Source organism: Henckelia pumila, chromosome 2, assembly GCF_033568475.1.
Source record: "Henckelia pumila isolate YLH828 chromosome 2, ASM3356847v2, whole genome shotgun sequence".
Lineage (NCBI taxonomy): Eukaryota > Viridiplantae > Streptophyta > Magnoliopsida > Lamiales > Gesneriaceae > Henckelia > Henckelia pumila.
This window is the reverse complement of record NC_133121.1, coordinates 90,298,114-90,311,626: the sequence shown is the minus strand read 5'-3', so window position 1 is coordinate 90,311,626 and position 13,513 is coordinate 90,298,114. Positions and strand designations below refer to the sequence as shown.

At 37.3% G+C, this 13,513-nt stretch overlaps 1 protein-coding gene across 1 annotated transcript; it reads right to left on the bottom strand.

Moving 5' to 3' along the window:
* Window positions 1–1,641: 1,641 nt before the first annotated feature.
* On the bottom strand, window positions 1,642–3,694 carry LOC140883218 (uncharacterized). The gene is made up of 3 exons (XM_073289597.1): window positions 3,468–3,694; window positions 2,908–3,037; window positions 1,642–2,551 (listed from the first exon to the last, which is right to left on the bottom strand). The coding sequence occupies exons 1-3, from the start codon at window positions 3,598–3,600 to the stop codon at window positions 1,873–1,875; spliced, it is 942 nt and encodes a 313-aa protein (XP_073145698.1). The 5' UTR covers window positions 3,601–3,694; the 3' UTR covers window positions 1,642–1,872.
* Between the last annotated feature and the right edge of the window lie 9,819 nt (window positions 3,695–13,513).

Here is a 13,513-nt window from a genome sequence, read left to right as displayed (position 1 = left end):
CACATGTAAAAAACACGTCATTAATTTATATATATATATATATATATATATACATAAAAGCATATTATATTTAAATATTTGAGGGGCCTATTTTTGTTACAAAAGAATTCATATGAGATCGTCTCGAGAATTAATTTTGTTAGACGAATCTTTAGTTCGATTTAATTCATGAAAAAGATTATTTTTTATGTAAAAAAATATGACAGTCAATCGACACATCATATAGATATAGAACCTTGAGATTTTATGTTTTTTAACTTCCCACTCTGACCAAAAAAATTGTTAGATTGGACCCTGGTCGTCACGAGTGCATCCACATTGGCAATAAATAATTAGAATGGTATTCACGTTGGTCTGCCAACAATTAAATTTGCTGCAATTCGGAGGCACAAAACGCGCTTTTTGTTCACATGCCTGCCTGCCGTCGCATGTTGCCTCTAATCAAAGTTCTTCAATTTAACGTAGCATTCACATTGTAATTCATCATGTGCAATTATTTCTTTATTTATTTTGGGATAACATAATCCATGATTATTAATCCAATTTTCCTTTTATAATTTCATAACATTACACCCCAAATTAAACTCTTTAAGCGTTGCTAGGCTTGCATCGCTTGTTCAATATCCGTGTTAGTCAAAACTCAGCCAACCCTATAGAAATAAGTATAACCACTTTTGCCGGTCAAACTCATTCTGTAAGATACTCCGCTCACAAAATTATTCAGGATTCTGATTGAGTTCAGGCTGCAGCTCAATGGTCAACGCATAAAATTTTGAAGAAAAATTAGAGCTAATTTATAGTCATGATATATATATTTATAGTTATATGGCTATCTATTTTTCTTTCCATTTTTCGAGATTAAATCAAGAAAATTTTCATCCCAACATATTTTTTCTTCGGATCCTAATGAATTAGTAGTACATTTGATCAACATTTATTCGTCTGATAAGAAATTACTTGCGAGGAAAAGGGATGTGAAATTGTTTTTTAAATCCAATTTTTGCTGAAACAAAAGTTTAATGATATTGGTCGAAGTCCAAGCTCAACTTATATTTTAATCCAGCTAAACGTTCAAACCTAAGCTCAGTTCCCAAAATTATACTAGCTAGAGTACTCTTCCAAATTTTTGTCCAAGAGTACGGGCGAACTTGAGCTAGCCGAACCCGACTTGTGACTGGCAGTAAGGATAAGTACTTTTTTTTTTTTTTTTTTTTAATGATGTGAGAACTTGCGGCCGCTATTTTTCGGTGTGCACAACCCCTAGACTAACGTAATAGTCTGCAAATCATGTTACTAAGGCACACTGCACTGGACAAGTCCTGTGCAACAGACTAGTTTAAGAAATAGTTGGTAGGGGGAATAAAACACCTGACCACTAACCAACTGCTACCTACTCCACCAACTTGGACACTCGCATGATATGCAATGGCGGATCCACGTTGTATATAAAAATTTTGAATAATTTTGGTTTAATTTGGCCCGAGTAGCTTAATTCAAAATATTAAAGTATACGAGAGCTTAGAATTTTAGCCCGTATAGACTAAAAATCCTAAGTACGTCATTGCACATGTGGCAGTACTGATAAGTACTATTGTATGTATGGGATGTAAAAATTCCTCCAAATTTACTAAAAATAAAAGGTAAATCATCAAACAAAATGATCATGAAGGGTTTCTTATTATATATGTTTTTCCCCTCCGATTGAATCACATCATTAGCAACATTCCAAAATTTACAATATATAATATATAAGACATGTATATGTATATGTATGTATGTTGAAAGTTCATGGATTTCAGATGAAAAACTCTCTTCCACATCGACGGCTCTGCGTAATTTAACCAACTGCATGCGCTAATGGTAGCTAAGATCCTAAAACAAGCCCATGCCATGATCAAAATATTGAAAGCAGTGATCATAAATCTCTGCTGCAGCCTCCACTTGTGATGGCAAATAACTGAGTTCACTTTGAGATACATATTCCAACACATCACCGGCCTGATTCCAGTCGAACGAGCTCGGGATAGAATAATCGAAGCTAGATAAGTATTCCCCATAATATTGTTCTTGAATCAGCCCTGAATTGAAAACCTCTTCCTCTTGCAGTGGTGGGAAATTATTGAAATCATTTTGGTTGTAAGATGTGTCATCAAGACATAGTTCGGCCCACATGTTATAATCCGAGGATTGTGCAACAGAAGCTGGAGAGCTTGAATCAGCCCACATATTGTCATAGGATTGTGCCACAGAAGCTGGAGAGTTTGAATCACATGGTAGGAGCACATCACTAGTCGAAAAATCGAGGATATTCAGTTCATCAAGTGTTTCAAGAGTTGTGTCGATAGGATTTCTTGGAGATGGTAATTCCTCTTCCTCATCAAGCACTAGCACTACTTGATCAGTACTCTTGCCATTGATCTGCTCTTGGATCATGCTTTCTGGTTGCATCCCATCGACGTTACGTTTGCCACGTTTCTTTATGTTTGTGTGCCAAAAATTCTTGATTTCGTTGTCCGTTCTTCCTGGCAATTCTACTGCTATGGCTGACCATCTGGATATCAAGAATATTATAGCAACAATCACCAAGTTAGCTATATGCATCATCAATAGCTAGTATATATATATTCAGCAAATATATATAATCATCTTGGATTCATAAAATTTCTTTAGATAGTGTTTGGGAGAGCTTCTATTCTAGGAAGCACTTCTCAGCTTTTCAATAACAAAATTTTGAAATTCTACGAAATTTTATTAACGAAAAGCTGAAAAGTGCTTCCTTAAAGCTCTCCCAAACACAACCTTAATCTGTCCAATTTGCTGTCATTTTATGTTCGGACATGTTAGAAAAAAGATGGTCTACTAATTCATGCAGTAGACCAAGACTTAATTAGAACATAGATCGTATACCTATTGCCGAGTCGATTGTGTAGTTGGATGATAAGATTCTCCTCATGTTTGCTGAAGTTGCCATGTTTAGTGCCTGGCTTCAAATAATTCACCCATCGAAGTCTACAGCTCTTCCCACATCTTGCAAGACCTGAATCAATCATAATATACAAGGAAACATTGTTATTATAATTGCAAATCCACTACTTTTAGAATAGGCCGCGGTTTTCAAATGAATATATATTCGATCTGTTTCCTATGAATCTATATCCGAGAGACGAGTTCCCTCCATCTTCAGCCACCATTTCTACTTAAAAAAATCACAATTTCCTCAACTTTGAACACACATAATTTTATCAGATCGGATTTTATATCTTAAATTTACATGATTGTCACCCAAAAACTCCAAGAATTCAGATAGATCTAGCTAGCTATTATGACTAATGAAAAAGTAGGCAAGAAAAATAGGTTTTCTCTCAGGATCTATCTAGGGTTTCGATGAACTAAAAAAAAAAAAAGAAACCCATAATTTATTTCCGTAAGAACTTTATATATATGTATGTACGTATGTTATATCTTACCAGCATATTTAGGCAACAAGCGCCAATTCCAGTGACCATATCTCTGAATATAAGCCCTCAACTTGTTATCTTCTTCCTCACTCCATGCACCCTTCTTCATTCCATTACTGTCAACATAAGTTGGCCTCACCATTTTAGTTTTGTTTTTTTTTAGTTTCGATTCGAACCCGTAAAATGAAGTATAATTCGTACGTGCATAAAGAGTGAATATGAAGAATGAAGAAGAAATTTGCCCGTGAAAAGGGATATAATGAAGCTCACTCTTTTTATACACACCAAAGCTGACTAGAAAACAATTTTCGTGGAACCTACGTACCCTTCTACTGTCAATGTATAGCTATAGGGGTGTGGGATTACGAAACATCCCCGGAAAGGGATATTTTTGGTATTCCGCGTTTTTTAACACATGCCACAAAAAGGTTCAATTATTTATTGATACAAATATTATAAAGATTGTTTGGAGAGAGAAAGAACGTGGATTCTTCTCTCTCGAGCCTTTTGACTTGGTTGAAAATAATAATAGTATTAATAACAAAAATACAATTTTAGAAGAAATTATTTAATTTGCGTTCTTGTTGCTATTGGATTAACTAGGTTTTATTTGGGGATCTCTACATTATTTATATATGTTTTTTTTAGGAATGTTTTATTTTCCCTAGTTTTCTTAAATGTTTCTTCTGTATTTGTTGACTTCTTGCATGCATGCATTTACTAGATATGCTTTATCGATGATAATAAGTTCATTTTGGTATATAAATTGATGAGGTTAAAGATACTCATAGGTTGATTCATGGCAATGTTAAGTGCAATGTTTAGAAATTAAACTAATGAAGTTTATCTTTGAACAATCGAGTCAATCAAATTTTCTATAAAGAATTAACCTAATAACGTTATATATATATATATATAAGTTAGGTTTTTCCAATTACAAACTCCAAATAGACCGTTTCACGGTTCAATTTCGCGAGACGGATCTCTTCTCCAATCTGACCCATGAAAATGTATTTTTTTAGACAAAAACTCCTATGGGACGGTCTCAAGGGTCATTTTTATGAGACGGATCTCTTGTATGGGTTATCCATTAAAAAGTATTACAATTTATGCCAAAATTATTACTTATTATTATAAATATGAGTAGGGTTGACTCGTCTCACGGATGAGACCGTCTCAAAGAAGTGTTACTCATTTTTTTAATGTTAAAAATATAATTTTTCGCTCCGGATATGAATCGGATCGACCCGTCTGACAGATTTAACCGTCTCAAAGATTTAGACCGTTTCACAAAAAATCTACTCTTTTTCATACATCTTTTAATATGTAACGCAATTGAAAAGAAAAAGTTGATCTTCATGACTGATTTTAATTACCTTTCCCACGAGAAAATTAAATACAATTACTAAGAAAACAATTTGGGGTAAATGAATTGTATTTATTGATTTGCAACATTATTTCAACGTGATTAATTTGTCCCACTTGACTCCCTTTTTATTTATTATTAAGAATTTTTCTTCAAAAGAAAACCATTGATTTAATTAAGATTGAAAATTTTAAAAATAATTTATTCCTTGACTACGTCAAGTGATTAATGTTTTTTTTAAAACTGGACTAAAGAAGAACCAAGTTGACAGACGTGTACAGCTAATGCGTCATTTGAGGTTGCCAATTATGAAGGAAAAATAGGTTTGAAACGGCCGGGAGGGGTCGTCTCTTTTCTCCTTTTGTTTTTTTGATTTAATTTACTTGTGCGTGTCCCGTGTTGGTCCAAAATTGGGTAGTGGTGTGGTACATTGCATGATTAATTACATATATTCCATAGATCATGGAAATCCTTCGATAACTTCTGAGGTCGTGCTTGGGTCGATGGAATTTATTTGGACAATCAATTATAAACGATCCGATGATTGAATTTCAAATCACATTTCTTTCTTGAGTGTATTTGAAATTCTTCATAGCTACTATGTAAATTATTTATATAGTATTCAAAATTTACTTGAATTTTAGGCAAAAGAGCAATTTTAGTTCTGTGCGTATTTGTGTGTGATATTTTTTAGTCGTGTATGTTTCTTTGAATCAATTATAGTCTTGTAATTATGTTATTTTGATCAATTTTATTATGTTCTCCCCACAATCATGTAATTAAATGATTAATATTATTGTTATATTTGTATAACCTCGTAGTTTAAAAAAAATTCGCGAAATATGCACGTGTGTTGGATAAAGGTAATTATAAATTTTAACAATAATATGAACCATTTAGTTACATGATTTTGACTAAAGGATTAAAATTGATCAAAAAGACATAGTTACAAGACTATAATTAAATTCAACTTTTTTTTTTTGCCAAACAAGTCTGAGCAATTTGAAATCCGTTGTTTCAAATCTATTAACCGACACCACCTAATTTTATATTTTTTTATTGCAGACGATAGAATATAAGTTCATTTAAATTTCACTTATGTAAAATGTTGTAATTTAATTATTTATGCTTATAATAATAGTATTTGTTGAATCCGACATTTTGGTGATAACAAACAACAACTCATTGTATAGGAATGTGCTGCCAATCTTTTGTATTTCAGGAATCTACTACAACTCCTACCGCAACCGTCTAAACCCTTCAAGTTATCTACCGGAAGCTTGTCAACCGCCTTTGTCTCTCGACCGGTTGCAGTCACAAGCTTATCGACTGGTTATTCAAACCAGCAGAGGATAAATTTATCTACCGGTAGAATGCCAACTGCTTATCAAGATACCTCAAGACAAATACTTGAGACAAAACGTTCATTGCAAGATCTTTTATCAAAAGCAGAACCGGCGTATCAGAAGATCTGTTGACTCTTGCATCGAGACAATAGGTTGCATTAAAATGGCAAAAACGCAGAATGGCTACAGATAAAGCATTCGACCATTTATACCAGTTTTGGACCCTGGAAGTTGTCTGCATTTAAAGAAGTGTGCGATCTTCATACAGAATCATCAATGCATTTATGAAGCATTAAATGTGCATTCAATGCAGCATCAGAACGTTTAAAATAAAGACGTTGATGATTGACCTATATAAAGGGAAGATTGCTCAAGAAGTGAAAAGAAGACAAGCAACACGAAAAATCTCAATCAACTCAATCACTTGAATACTATCAGAAGTCCTCATCTGATATACTGAGGCAATACTTGAGCACACTTACAAGATCATTCACTTGCTGCTCAAATAAACCCTCGCCTACAGTTTACATATCTGATCTTCAAGGATCATCCTAGGGTTTCCAAGCCTCTCGACCGCTCTGCAGTTTGAGAAGCTCAACCGGACTGTATTCATTATTGAAGAGACTTGAAGCTACTCTGAAAGCTTCCACCAGTCTGATAAGAACTGAGAATCTTATCTGTGTAAATCTAGGAGTTTCGGATTAGGCATTGGATAAGTCCTAAGTCTGAAGTGGGTGTATTGCAAGACGTTGTAATAACCAAAGTCTTCTAGTGAATTCCTTCCTAAGTGGAAGAAGGGGAGACGTAGAAGGATTAAGCCTTCGAACTTCCATAAATCGTGCCTTAGTCTTTACTGCATATTTATCTTATATATTGCTCATACATCGTGTTATAACTTGCCTTTGCATCACTAAAACCTCATAACTATTTCCGCACTATTTAAGTTGTTCAAACCGTTTTAGAAGTTGAGAAAATAGATTAAGTGAACTAAACTTCACTTGATCATTTTGAAAAGAAAGAAAATAAGTTTTAGAGTGTATTCACCCCCCCTCTACCCTCTGAACCGATCCCAACAAGTGGTATCAAAGCGGGTTCCTTTCTCAACTGCTGATCTAAAGTTTTAAAATCATGACTTCTTTCAACAAAATTCCTATGTTTTCTAAAGAAGATTATGATGACTGGAAAATTCGCATGCAGGCACATCTGGCAGCACAGGACGATGACATGCTATATGTCATAACAGACGGTCCTATCAAAATCATGAAGGTCAACCCAGCTCTAACCGTTGGTGCAGGACAAATGATTGAGAAACCAAGAGCTGAGTGGAGTACTGAGGACAAAAAAAAGGCCAATCTTGACAATGTGGCCCGGGACATCCTATACAAAACACTGGACAAGAACATGTTCAGCAAAATCAAGTCATGCTCCACAGCAAAGGAGATTTGGGAGAAGCTCACTCAGCTGTGTGAAGGAAATGACCAGACCAAGGAAAACAAGCTCACCATGGCCATTCAAAAATATGACAATGCCAAAATGAAGCCAGGGGAAACCATGGCTGAATTTGATGAACGGTTCAGTAGTATCATTTGTGATCTTATTGCTTTAGGAAAAACTTATACTAACCGTGAAATTGCTGTGAAGGTTATGAGAGCTTTGCCCAAAGAATGGGAGATCAAGACAGTGGCCATGAGGGAGACAAAAGACTTAAGCAAGGTTGAACTGCATGATCTCTTTGCAGATCTCAAAGCCTACGAGTTTGAGCTCAACATGAGGACAGAAGATGAACCATCTACCTCTCAACCAACCAAGGCCTTAACCTCAACGGTGATGCGTCCACCGGTCGAGGAAGCTCCAAAGAGATCAGCTGAGCAAATCAGCAACGAAGCCATGACACTCTTTGTCAAAAAATTTGGTAGATTTATGCGTAAAAACAATTCTAAATTTAAAAATTATCATAAATCGGACCATACAGACGATGGTCCTACTTGTTTTAACTGTGGCAAGCCATGCCACTTCATTGCAGATTGCACCAAGCCTAAGAGCAATGATCAGAAGCAATTCTTCGAAAGAAGAAGGGGCAAGGAGGACAAGAGGACGTTTAGAAAAGGAAGAGACCAAAGGGTTCTAGTAGCAGACGAAAGCAAAAGCAAGTGGGCTGAGTCTGACTCTGACAACCCCAATACCGGAAGCTCTTCAGATGACAGCGATGATGAAAAGGTGGAATGCCTTATGGCTGACATCGAAGAAGAAGCTGAGGAGGTATTTGACTTTGGTTCACCTGAATTTACTCACAGTGATCTAGTTACTGCTTTACACGAAATGGCTAATGAATACAAAGCATTATCCAAGGAATTCGAGGAGGTAAAGGCAGAAAGAGCTGACCTAAAAGATAAGTCAAGCGAATCAAGCTGCATGCAGCGAAAAGAGCTTGATGGTCTTAAGGTCAAGCTAAGTCTGCTGGCTACTGAGAATGACACCTTGAAAAGAGTGTTCCAAGCAACCTTGACTGAGAACAAAAAACTACTTGAAACAATTAAGGCTTGGAATAAATCTTCTGTAACCATTGACAAGATTCAAGAAATCCAAAGACCGGCACATGACAAAACCGGTCTAGGGTTTGGAACAAATGAACAGTCTATGGAATCTTGTATTCAGTCAAGCCTGGACAAAGGCAATCTTAACAAAATAAGATTTGTCAGGTCCAGCACGATATATGAACATGATGAGTGCAGCTTTGACAAAAATCAGAAAGTATCTAACGAACGAAGCTCTAAGCATAGAGGGCTGGGATATGTGGATCCCCAGATCTCTAATCAAAGAGGAACTTGGATTAAACCAAAACCTAATGAAAGAAGAAAGGGAAACCAATCTAATTTCAAAAGGCCATGGAATGAGTCTAACTACTCTAAGAGAAGATGGTCAAAGGAGAAGCCTTACCAGTACTTTAATTGCAGGCCAGTTCAAAAGAGGTACAGGCTAACTGATAAAGATCAAAAAGGCAAGCAGCACACAGCAACCTCACAAGCACACACATTTACTGCTTATCGACCGCACAGATTTCTGGACACACACACGGGCAAACCTATAAGGGTGTTCCAGGTGTGGGTCCCAAAAGGGCTAATCCGACCTGGACCCTACTAGATATGGGTACCAAAAGTTCTTCACTTTTTGCAGGTACTAAAAGTCCAAACGGGCGAGAAGACCACTTCTATCAAGGACACTACCTGGTACTTAGATAGTGGTTGCTCACGGCACATGACAGGGAATCCAGAACTTCTAACAGAAGTTGTGCTGTGCAAAGGACCAAAGATCAGCTTTGGAGACAACTCCAAAGGTAAAACCGTGGGTAAGGGTAAGATTATCCATGGTAACATCATTATTAAAGATGTGTTGCTTGTTGACAAACTGTGCTATAATTTGATAAGTATTAGTCAACTATGTGACAATGATCATTCGGTCGAGTTTCACAAACACACTTGCATCATCAAAAATGACAAAGGTGAGACTCTTATGACCGGTGTAAGAGACCTAAACACCTACAAGGTAAACTGGTCTTGCTCACATATTTCTTCACCCACTTGTCTTTCTGCTCATCATGATAAACATTGGTTGTGGCATAAGCGGTTAAATCATCTAAATTTTAAGTCCATCTCTAACTTGAGGAAGCATGATTTGGTTTCTGGTCTGCCTGAAGGAGATTTTATAAAAGACAAAGTTTGTCCTGCTTGTCAACTAGGAAAGCAGGTGAGAGCAACCTTTAAAAATAAAGGGTGTATGTCTTCTTCCAAATGCTTAGATTTACTTCACATTGACCTATTTGGTCCTATACCAGTAAGAAGCATAGGGGGAATGAGATATGATCTTGTTGTTATAGATGACTTTTCTCGATTTACTTGGGTCATCTTTCTCTCTTCAAAAGATCAAACTGCACCTCACCTGATTAAGCTTTTTAAACGCTTGCAAAATGAACAATCTACTGTGATAGATAGAATCAGGAGTGATAGAGGGACTGAATTTTTAAACACCACTCTTATGACTTATCTAGATGATCAGGGAATCAAGCATGAGTTGTCAGCTGCTAGATCCCCACAGCAAAATGGGGTGGCTGAAAGAAGGAACCGTACTTTAAAAGAAGCAGCCAGAACTATGATTGCTGATTCAAATGTTTCTCAAAGGCTTTGGGCAGAAGCAGTTAACACAGCTTGCTATACTCAAAACAGATCTATGATTAATAAACGATTTAACAAAACTCCATATGAGATCTGGAATGGCACAAAACCTGATATTTCATACTTCAAAATTTTTGGGTGCAAATGCTTTATCCACAACAATGGCAAAAATCATTTGACAGCCTTCGATGCCAAAAGCAGACGAAGGAACTTTTATTGGTTACTCAGCCGTTAGCAGAGCTTATCGAGTGTTCAATCAAAGATCACTAACGGTCGAGGAAACCATTCATGTTGTTTTTGATGAATCTACTCTTTGTACAGAACAAACTCAAGGGAGCATAAATGATCTGAGTCATAGACTGGAAAACACAAATCTACAGGAAGAGAGTGACAGTGATCCATATCCTCCAAAGAAGGATGATCCAGTTCCCTCTACCGTGTGTGATCAAACAAGGCCAGAAGAGGATCCACCGGTTGATAACGATCCTCCTGCCAATGATGATCCAGTAAACGAGGACGTTCGTCAACCAATTGATGACAACCCTTTAGGGAATTATTTTAGGTGGAACAAAGATCATCCACCTGGGTTGGTCATAGGTGACCCTTCTGCTCCTCGAAAAACACGTGGTCAAATGATTAATGAATTCTTGCATGCAGCTTTCATATCTCAGGTAGAGCCCAAGAAGATAGATGAAGCTCTATCAGATGCCAGCTGGATTGAAGCTATGCAAGAAGAGTTGAATCAATTCACCCGCAACAATGTTTGGCATCTAGTTCCTCGACCAGAAAATCAAAATGTGATTGGAACTAGATGGATGTTTCGTAACAAGCTCGATGAACATGGCACTGTTGTGCGTAACAAAGCTCGGCTTGTTGCACAAGGATTCAGACAAGAAGAAGGCATAGACTTTGAGGAATCCTTCGCGCCAGTTGCAAGACTAGAAGCAATCTGCATCTTTCTTGCCTATGCAGCTTTCAAGGACTTTAAAGTTTATCAAATGGATGTCAAGTCTGCATTCCTCAATGGTCTACTTCAAGAAGAGGTGTACGTTGAACAACCACCAGGTTTTGTCAATCCTACTCATCCTCAATATATCTATAAACTTGACAAAGCCCTCTATGGATTAAAACAAGCACCGCGTGCATGGTATGATACATTACTAAAATTTTTACTGGAACATGATTTCCAAATTGGAACGGTCGATAAGACCTTGTTTAAATTTGTAAAAGGTGATCATGTGTTACTAGTACAAATTTATGTTGATGACATTATATTTGGGTCAACTAACCCCAAGTTGTGCTCAAAGTTCTCTAAGATGATGCAGGAGAAATTTGAAATGAGCATGATGGGCGAGCTAAATTTCTTTCTTGGATTGCAAGTGAAGCAACTTTAAACTGGAATATTTATCAATCAATCCAAGTATGCCAAGGAATTGGTAAAGAAGTTTGGAATGGAACAGTGCTCAACTGTATCTACCCCCATGAGTGCATCAATCAAGCTTGATAAAGATGAAGGGGGAATCCCGGTCGAGGTAACAATGTATCGAGACCTTATTGGCTCATTGCTTTATTTGACTGCCAGTCGACCGGATATCATGTATTCAGTTTTTTTATGTGCTAGATTTCAAGCAGCACCTAAGCAATCTCATTTCATTTCCGCCAAACGAATAATTAAATATATTAAAGGAACTACTAATGTGGGTCTTTGGTATCCCAAAGATTCAAATCTTAATCTTATTGGCTATTCAGATGCAGATTATGCAGGTTGTAGAATTGATCGCAAAAGTACAAGTGGCACATGTCAATTCCTTGGAGATAGACTAATTTCGTGGTCAAGTAAGAAGCAGACATCAATTGCTACCTCGACCGCCGAAGCAGAATACCTTGCTGCTGGCAGCTGTTGTGCTCAAATACTCTGGATTCAACAGCAGCTTAATGATTATTGAATTCGGTCGAGTGAAGCTCCAATCTACTGTGACAATACAAGTGCCATAGCCATCACTCACAATCCAGTGATGCACTCTAGGACAAAGCACATTGATGTCAGGCATCACTTTATCCGAGATCATGTCTTAAAGAAGGAAATCAGGCTGGAATACATCTCTACCGATCAGCAAGCAGCAGACATATTCACCAAGCCTTTACCGGACGCTAAGTTTTCATATTTTCGAAATATTCTTGGCTTAGTAGCTCTAAGTTAGTATGCATGCTTTTAGGGAGAATGATTGCTAGTATGACTTTAATAGCTTAGCTGTTACATTGCCATAAATGTTGGCATATCATCCGCCTTTAGCTAGTCTCTGACAGGCTCCGTACTAGCAGCTTTGTGCTTTGAACCAAATAACATTGATTGGGCGCGATGATTATACTCTTCAAAACTTTTTGAATTTCAAAAATACTTTTCATGACATCACCATATGGCCCATAGGTTCCTATATATACTTCTTTACACTCGTATATCAACCTTTCACCGTTGCTAAAGCTTTCATATTGCATTAAAAGATCTATCGTATTACTATCAAGCTTTTGCTTACTCTCTGCTCGAGTTCTTATCTACAGCTATCATGTCGATCCAGAAGACTTGCCTTGCAATAAACTTTGATTCCGTTATTGAGGCAAACAATGCAGGAATCACTGAGGTCTTCACCATGCTTGAAGCCTCTGGACTGAAGAAGTTTTTGGGAAGCAGCGCCATCTGCGATCTGCCTGTCTTGAAGGAGTTCTTTGCAACCGCTCAAATCGAGCATGGGACTGTCAAATGCTTGATCCGGACAGAGTCCTACTCCTTCAATCAAAAGTTCTTCGCCAGCACATTTGATCTGCCCTCCAGGGGTTTGACAAAATGCGCGGATCTTCCCGATGGTAACTGCTCATACTGGTTGAAGGAATTCTCAACCACTGATGCTCCGATCAAACTGCCGGCTCAGAAGACATCTCTTAAAGCTCCATTCAGGCTATTGACCAACATCGTGGCCAAGAATCTTCTTGCCAAGGCTGGATCGTACGACAAGGTGACGATGGAGAAATTCCAATACATGGCTTGTATCGCCTCCAAAATCAACATCAACTGGTCAGACATATTGTTCACTACTTTATGTGAAATGATCAGGGGAAAAGGGCAATCCGAGGGATTTGCTCTACAAATTTGCCACACCTTGAGCGTCCTTGGAGTAG

Coding starts and splice junctions, on each gene's coding strand:
- LOC140883218 (XM_073289597.1), bottom strand. CDS start 3,600: ATGGTGAGGCCAACTTATGTTGACAGTAATGGAATGAAGAAGGGTGCA. Junction 3,038..3,467: donor CTTGTTGCCTAAATATGCTG/GTAAGATATAAC, acceptor TGATTGATTCAG/GTCTTGCAAGATGTGGGAAG. Junction 2,552..2,907: donor CACAATCGACTCGGCAATAG/GTATACGATCTA, acceptor CTTGATATCCAG/ATGGTCAGCCATAGCAGTAG.